The sequence below is a fragment of the Zingiber officinale genome, chromosome 5B (genome assembly GCF_018446385.1).
Source record: "Zingiber officinale cultivar Zhangliang chromosome 5B, Zo_v1.1, whole genome shotgun sequence".
NCBI classification, from domain to species: domain Eukaryota; kingdom Viridiplantae; phylum Streptophyta; class Magnoliopsida; order Zingiberales; family Zingiberaceae; genus Zingiber; species Zingiber officinale.
The window spans coordinates 92,056,222-92,064,539 of NC_055995.1; the positions used below are offsets into that span (position 1 = coordinate 92,056,222).

The 8,318-nt window shown below is 37.3% G+C and overlaps 1 protein-coding gene across 4 annotated transcripts; it reads left to right on the plus strand.

Annotated features, from left to right (window-relative positions):
- The first annotated feature begins 274 nt into the window (after nucleotides 1-274).
- On the plus strand, nucleotides 275-7,580 carry LOC121985000. 4 transcript variants are annotated; one of them, XM_042538229.1, is made up of 12 exons: nucleotides 275-420; nucleotides 515-755; nucleotides 1,588-2,123; nucleotides 2,193-2,282; nucleotides 2,371-2,610; nucleotides 2,823-3,351; nucleotides 3,432-3,748; nucleotides 3,825-3,928; nucleotides 4,015-4,112; nucleotides 4,198-4,271; nucleotides 4,340-4,436; nucleotides 4,526-7,580. In XM_042538229.1, the coding sequence occupies exons 2-11, from the start codon at nucleotides 515-517 to the stop codon at nucleotides 4,433-4,435; spliced, it is 2,325 nt and encodes a 774-aa protein (XP_042394163.1). In that variant the 5' UTR covers nucleotides 275-420; the 3' UTR covers nucleotide 4,436; nucleotides 4,526-7,580. The 4 variants fall into 4 exon arrangements, with proteins under 4 accessions (XP_042394163.1, XP_042394161.1, XP_042394160.1 ...); XM_042538227.1 differs by having other exon boundaries at nucleotides 4,612-7,580; XM_042538226.1 differs by having other exon boundaries at nucleotides 4,639-7,580.
- The last annotated feature ends 738 nt before the right edge of the window (nucleotides 7,581-8,318 follow it).

Below are 8,318 nucleotides of genomic sequence, written 5' to 3' on the forward strand. Positions count from 1 at the left end.
TTTTTTCAAAATTTTAATTAATTTGATGTTAATTGAAATAGCTGTTTCAGTAAAATTTTAATACGGTTTTAGTCAATATTTACCGATTAATTTATAAAATGCTTATCCCTAGCTGATGCAGTAGATCAGGAGAAATCGTTGGATCGAAATCTAAAGCCCAATCCAAACCATTATACGTAAGCACCAAATGAAATGACCGAAACGCCATCTTATCATGATCATAATGCGTTATCGTCTGAACCGCCTGATGAGGGTAGTTTAGTAAATTGGGTTAAGGAGGATTTTAGTTGCCCTAGCCCCTCAGGTGCCAGTTTAAGATCTCGAAGCGCGAGCCACCGCGAGCGTGAATTAGGGTTCGTGACGGATTTGCCGGCGCTTCGCTCCGAGAAGTGTTTCTAGGGTTTAGATCTCGCAGGTAAGGTATGGAAGTTCGATTGCGGTGTCGACGTTTGGTAGTAGATAACCAATTTTCGATTTGGTTTTCCAAACTTTGATCCTTTTAATTCTGATCCAGATGCCTCCTCGGTCGGCTAAGAAGACGGCAGGGCAGAGGAAGACGGCGGCTAGGACTTTCAGGGCGGTGCTTAAAGCTCAGACCGAGGCGGAGGTTGTGGAGGAGCCCACCGAGGTGGAAGAGGTCCCGCCTTCCGTCGAGGAGGTGAAGGAAGAGACCAAGGTAGAGGCTGTCGTCGTCAGGGATAAGATGTTCGATCTTAATTCCAGTGATATTGGCCGTGACTCCGTCGATGTTGAATGTGAGAAATCCCATCTGTTCAGGCATCTGTTTTTTTTTTTGACTTTTTTCCCCCTTTTGTTTGCTTCCAGAACTTATGAAATTTGGACCTCTTGTTCTTAAACATCGTTATATATATATCTATGAATGTTGCGTTACTTTATCCTGATCAAGTCTTTGTATTTTTTGGTTCTTTGTTACTTGCAATTTTAGCATGGCGTTGTTTTTTTTTTCTCATTCTTTTGGTGCTTTGATTATTCATTAATCAATGTCATGCTCAATTTCTATATTCGCAGGTATAATCTCGAAATTTATATTGATTTTTTGATAATCCACTTTATCTTTCTAGCTACATGTTTTTTTTTCTAGATCCTTGAATCAGCTGATTTGATTTTGATTTTTTTCTCTTACATTTTGGAATAATATTTTCTTTTATCCTAGTCGCACAGGTGCACTTCATTTCTAATATGTATTCACTATCTATCTGTTTAATAATTTTGCTATCATTTTCTTGTATATTGATATATCCACTAATACATGATTCAGTCACTGGCGACTATCAGTTTCCACTGATGAAAACTTATATAAAAGAGGCTTACTGCTACAAAAAATCAACGAAAATTCTGACATGATCCTTTTGCAAAATTTTGCTTGGTACCTGATTTTGGTTCTTTGTCAACCAAATACTTGGAATACTGTCAGTGATTTCTGTTTATTGAGATGTGTTTACGTCTATTTACTATCTGGTCCTTGACATTTGGAGAACCAATATAAATGTGTGTGGATCTTACCTAAACGTGCAAAAATTCTACCATGTTGATGTTTCTGAAGAAGTTTCGTTTTCTCTTTTCCAGATGAAGAGGTTGTCAAGGAGGTTTACTTGGAAGAAGAAAATGGTGAAAGGTTAGAGTTAGAGGACAATGAGGTGGAGTATGAACATGAAGAAGATACTGCTGTAGATTATGATGAGAAGTATGTTGAGAATGAAGTACAAGAAGATTATGTTGATGGAGAGGGTGAAGAAGGTGATGTAATTGAAGAGGTGGAAATTGATATGGTTGATGAAGAAATCGTGGATGATAGAGATCACTTAGAAGGTGAGGAAGATGAAAATGTTGAGGTAGAGCATATGCTTAATGCTGAGGAAGAAGAACAACACAAAGTAGTTGAAGAACATAGAAAAAGAAAGGAGTTTGAAATATTTGTTGGTGGCCTAGATAAAGATGCTAATGAAGATGACCTCAAGAGAGTTTTTTCTCAAGTGGGCGAGGTCACTGAGGTTCGGTTAATGATGAATCCATTGACAAAGAAGAACAAAGGATTTGCATTTTTGCGTTTCGCAACTGTAGAGCAGGCAAAGCGTGCTGTGTCAGATCTCAAGACTCCTGTGGTTTGTATTTTTTTTTCATTTTTAAATTATATTTTCATTTACTTCATATGGAATTAGTTCATTTTATAGGTACGCGGTAAGCAATGTGGAGTTGCTCCAAGTCAAGACAGTGATACACTGTTTGTGGGTAATATTTGCAAATCTTGGACAAAGGAACATGTAACATTCTCTACCACTTTTTTTTTATAATCCTTTTCCAATGTTTTTCTGCATTCTGGTCAAATTGACATCTTTTCCTTCAATACAGTTTAAGGAAAAACTTAAAAGCTATGGAGTTGAGAATGTAGAAGATGTGACCCTTGTTGAGGATACTAATAATGCGGGAATGAATCGTGGTTTTGCCTTCCTGGAGTTCTCATCACGTACTGAAGCAATGGATGCTTACAAGATCTTGCAGAAGAGAGATGTAGTGTTTGGTGTTGATAGGACCGCTAAGATCGCCTTTGCAGATTCTTTCATTGATCCAGATGATGAAATTATGGCCCAGGTATGATTTGATAGTGTAGCTCATCTACCGTATCTGTAATTGTTATCTGTTGTTTTTACCAGTTTCAAATACAGGCAATTGTGATTTCAACCTTTCTTTGAGTGCAGTACTTTTTTGTAACCCAAATTTCTTATGCAGTGGTTGTCCTATTTGAACTCCATAATCCTGAAACTAAGCTGTATTTTGCTTATTTTTCCCTTTTGAACTGCCAGGTTAAAACTGTTTTCATTGATGGCTTGCCTGCTATGTGGGATGAGGATCGGGTTAGGGATTGCCTCAAGAAATATGGTGTAATTGAGAAAGTTGAGCTTGCTCGTAATATGCCAGCTGCCAAAAGGAAAGATTTTGGATTTGTTACTTTTGACACTCATGATAATGCTGTTGTATGTGCTGATGGTATTAACAATACGGAACTAGGGGAAGGTCATAGCAAGGTCAAAGTTAGGGCTAGATTGTCTAGGCCACATCAAAGAGGAAGAGTGAAACGCAGTCTTCATGGAACTTTTAGGCCTAGCCGGGACGCTCCACGAAGTGGCCGTGCATCATATCACCGGCCTCCACCTACTAGGTTTTCAAGTTATGCCTATAGACCAGTTGGTGCTCGTGGTGTGTCTAGTAGCAGTCGCGGTATGAAGAAGCCTCTTGGACATAGGGATAGACACCCTGAGATGATAATGGCAGAGCGGGTAAGGCGTTTGCCTCCACCAGAGAGGTCCTATCAGAGAAGGCCACCTGCACCTGGTAGTTTTCTTGTCCATCTTTGTTCATATGCTTTATGAATGCTGTCTTATGCAGCTCAATAATTTGTTTTTTTTGGTCAGTTGATACATATCCAAGGATTAGTGACAGGAGGGACTATGTGAGACGTGATGACCTACCACCTCCTAGAAGCCGACCTGTTCCAGAGTATGGTTCCCGAGTGCCCATCGAGAGAGTTCCATCTTATCGAGATGATTACTCCTTTCGAGGGCCTGGTTACTCTGAATTGCCACCACGTAGTGCCTCTCGTCCTAGTGACAGGAGGGTTTACATTGATGATGATTATGAGAGGAAACTTGAACGCCCCCTCACATATCGAGAAGGCCGTAGCCGAGATTATGTTTCAGTTTCTGGGTCAAAACGTCCTTACTCAGAAATGGTCAGTATTTAATTGCATGTTTATCATTTGTTTAATTTCTATTTATCTTTCCCTTTGTTACCTTTCTACTTTTCAGGATGATCCTCGTTATGCTGATATAAGCATACGCCAGCCAAGGGCTCGCTTGGATTATGCTGTTAGTGGTACTGGAGCTCAGTATGGACATGCTTATAGTGATAGGTCTGGTTTCGTATTTCTTGTTGTATGAAGAATATTTTTTCTGCTCCTACTGTTCTCTCCATACTCTTCTTTGCTATGCTGGGCAGGCTTGGTCAAGAGAATGTTGGATATGGTAGTACCCGAGGTTCTCTTTCTGGTCACGATACCTTGTATGGGACTCGTCAGGGAATGACTTATGCGCGGGGTATGTAATTTTTTTTTTTCAACTGCTTATTGAATTGCTATGCTGTGGTTGTTATTAATTGCATTTTATTATTATATCCTTGTAGGTTCAACTAGCAGTAGTGCAGGTGGAGTATACTCATCAAGCTTCGGCAGTGGCTATTTGTCACGTGGATCTGATGTAAGTACTTTCTCATACTGTCATTTTTTTTACTGCTATGTTGTATTTTACATATGTTATTTCTGCAGGGTGGTGGTGGTTCAGCTTCATCATCTTTCATTTCTGGGCGTAGTTTGAGTAGCCGTGGATATGCTGGCAGCGGTGGATCTAGTTCATACTATTAAGGTGCTCAAGTTTTTCCATGTACATGTCTATTGCTTGCTGTTTTTTGCTTTCTTTACAGATAAAATATTACCTATGGTTATCTCCTTTAGGAACTTTTCTGGCTTGGATATTACATTTTTTAGCACCACTTGGTTTGTGTTCAGTTATCATGCATAGATTTATCTCCATGGCACAGATCTGACAGTAATGAAGGCTGGTGCAGGCTGTGGATTCTAGGAAGCTTCTCTATGCGTTGCCTGCATGTCAGGAAAGATGGCCTAACACTGAGCACGCTTAGCCTGTTTTCCTGCTGGTTTTGTGAGAGAACTTGGTGAAATCAAATTAAGAAGCAGCAAGCTGTAAGGTGTGGTCTGACCAGTTATTTGAACTCGAACCTTTAATTAGTGTTATTCAATGTAAGGGAATTTTAACATACTGAGTGACAATATGGAACATCGAGAAATGATGTGCTATGTATGAAGCATGTTGTTTTCAGCTTTGAGACAGTTGGATGGAGAAAGATTTTAGCAGTTATGTTTTAATTGAGCAGTGTTAAGTGGTATTCTAAAGGTGAAGTGCTTTTGGATGCTTCAGTTTGGATTAAGCATTTGAGATTAAACACCTTGAAGTATATCATTTTTAAGCATTGCTTGAAGGATATTCTGGTTATGAGTTATACTCGAGGATTTGGTATTGTAAATTGAGAAAGCTTCCGAATTTGTTGGATGTGTGGCTTTGAGATTCTGTTTGCCTCCTTTTGCATTCTTGGAGTGGCAAGATGCCTTTTAATGCATAACTTCCAAAACTGATCTTCAAAGATTTCAGAATCAGAATATTTTTACAATGGTGTTGGCATGCAATATTATCATGATTCTTATATCCAGGATCTAATTTCTACTTAGTCAAGAAAGCACAGCTAAGATTTGTTAGGGTGCCTATATACATTTACTTATTGGTATTGAGTGGTGCTATATGTTCCCATGATATTGTATTTTGGATCTGTGCATAGTCTTTACATGTTCTCTGAATGCAAGTCTCTTAATATTGGAACTCCTAATTGTAAGAATATTTTTGGTTTGGCTGCAAAATTTGTCAAATTACTGGACATTTCAAAAATGGAGTTACATCATGTCTGATGTGGCACCATTGGAGATTGACTGCCACTCTGATATTTACATACTGTGGTCTTGCCTGGATAAGTCATTTACTCGATTTTGCTGTAAGATGCACCTAGGAGACTCTGAGATCACTCACATACAGCTGTGGATTGTGTTTTGTTGACCGGTTCTAAGAATGACCAGATTGGATCCTGGTCTTATAATAAACAAGTGATTCACTCCAACAAATCTTCTATAAAGGGTTAGCAAGTTAATTATATTTACTCTGTTTCTCTTGTGGAAAACCATACAGAAACATGAGGAAATGGTTTAAGGACAAATTTTTGGGTAGTTCTACCTCCCAATATTTTCTCTGATTCCCATGATTATGAACCATCTTACCATATATTCTGTTCGGCTGATAGAAGTGGGTTTATCAGGGAAATTAACTGGTTCCTGATTGAATTAGTTGTGAGCTTTTGGTTTACAAGTTTTCTGGTGCTAGTTGAGAGACAGAGATTTGGAGTTTTAGAGAAATGCAGGGTCGGATATCAAGACTACCTATATATAACAGTATATAGCCCTTGGCACTGGCATATATACACCTTTTTTTTTCCCTTCCAATTTGATAATCCACTTGCTATTACAATACAAAATATTATGATTTCTGTTTCAGGGATCTTCCTGTTTATTTATTCATAAAATTTTCTTTTTTTATTTAAATTATTATGTCAATGTTTAAGCATTGCAGTTTAATTAACCAACTGTGGAATACTGGCAAGTTGAACTTGCCAATATTAGTCAGGATCTAACCACAAATGTAGCTTCTTATAGTGACAATAACTTTTTTGTCTTTTCCTTTGTCAATGAGATGTTCCAATTGCTCGACACTGGAAGTATTTTGATATATTTTTTTTTTGTCTTGATACTTCACTTTCATTCTTCTTTAATATCTTTCTAATTTATTTCTTGCTAAATCGATTTTTTAAAATTACATTCATTACTTGATTTTAAAATTACTTAATTCCTGCTAATTTATGTTCTTTAGCCATGCTTTTTAGTATGTTACACAATGCTAGCAGTTAGAAGCCATCCCATCATTTGTTTGCATTAGATAGTTAGACTTGTTTGAATGCTTAGTTGTCTTCAATTAGCTACTAAATACATTGAACTTGTCGAGCTTCTTCGGATAGCAATTACACCTGCCATTAGTTGATGAGATATACATGTTGCCATTTGTAAATCTAAAAAATCAATCAAAAAAATTTCAGGTGATGATTCTGTCCCATTTAATCTTCGTTCTTGAATCAGAGTGAAATTGCATTACCTGTATTCAAATGTTTATGAAGTGGTTACTTATTGTTGCTTTACTGAGAACAATATCAATTTAATGGTTTCTTATTGCAAGTAATCAAGCGCTCTACTTGTGCATATATTTTCATTTTACACCAAGTACTACTTCTGTATGCACACCATGGATCTAAGAGTCACTTGGAAATAAGTCCGCTATCCAATTAGCGTTATGGCTACAACTAAATTAATTGGTGCAGGTATGGTTATCATGATTGCTGATCCTTCCATATTCTTGGTGATTAGTTGTGTAGAAAATTTTGGTCTGAAATAATAATAAATGATACTCTGGATGATCAATTACTTGCTTCACTTCTGTATGCTTAAATTCTACAGTGATAGGATTCTACATGGCACTTGTTTATTTTGAAAGTTCTAGCTAGCAAATGAATGATTGAAAAGCCTTTTGATAAGGTTCAACTGGTATCCATAATCATGTTATAGTGGGAGTATCCAGGATTTTCATTTCAATATTTTTTCACACTTCATTTAGAGCTCTTGTTTCAGTTGATATTATACTCATTTTCTAAACCTGTGATGAGAATTCTACTGGAGAGCTTGGAAGATGCTGGGGGAAGGAGACTAAACGAGGCAGAACTTTTCATGTATTATATTTGTTCGTATTTGTCCTTTCGCTGTAAAACCCTTAACAATCATTTGTCTTAATTAATTATCAACGACGTACAAATACAAAGACTTGAGATCTCGTTACATTGTACAGTGCTCGTATGCTTGCATTAACCTCATCTAAAAAAATAAATCAAATAGTTCTTTTAAAGCGACAATTCATATTATTGAAGTATGTCATTTGGCATTTTCGCATAGGCCAAATGCATGCGACAAGTTATGCGTGATAAAAAGTAGCAAATAATGTAATATAAAATTATATTTGAAATAATTTGGAGCTCTGTCTCTTATGACTTATCTCGCTCTGTTTGTGTTCCTGGCACCCATATTAATAAAAAAAATAGTTAACTTTAGAAAAAAATATTCTTTAATATATGTATATATATTATTTAATCGGATATTGATAATTTTTTCATATTTTTTTTATTCAGATCGGATGTCAAATTTTTTATCGAATTCAGATGAAATTATCATCCCTAGCAGTGGTTTTACATTCGATGTTGTATTTCTTTTCTTTGAAGTGATTCATTGGCCTGATTATCAAGTCACTGTATGATTGATTAATCTGTCGCATCAAAGTACGTAACAATGTAGAATAATAGAGTTATTAAATTGTATCCTTCTATCACTGCCCTAACCACTGCCCTAACCGGTGAACCACCGGGGGCTTGAGCCAAGGAACTCCACTCCGCACATGCAACTCCTCCCATTGAGGCCCAGTCTGTTCGTGCAGCGAAGGCTGGCGATAGCGAAGGGGCTGTGCTTGCTGGCTATTCACTCGTCTCCCTCTCTGATTTGGTCCATAGATCGGGCCAGGGACTTGCAAGTG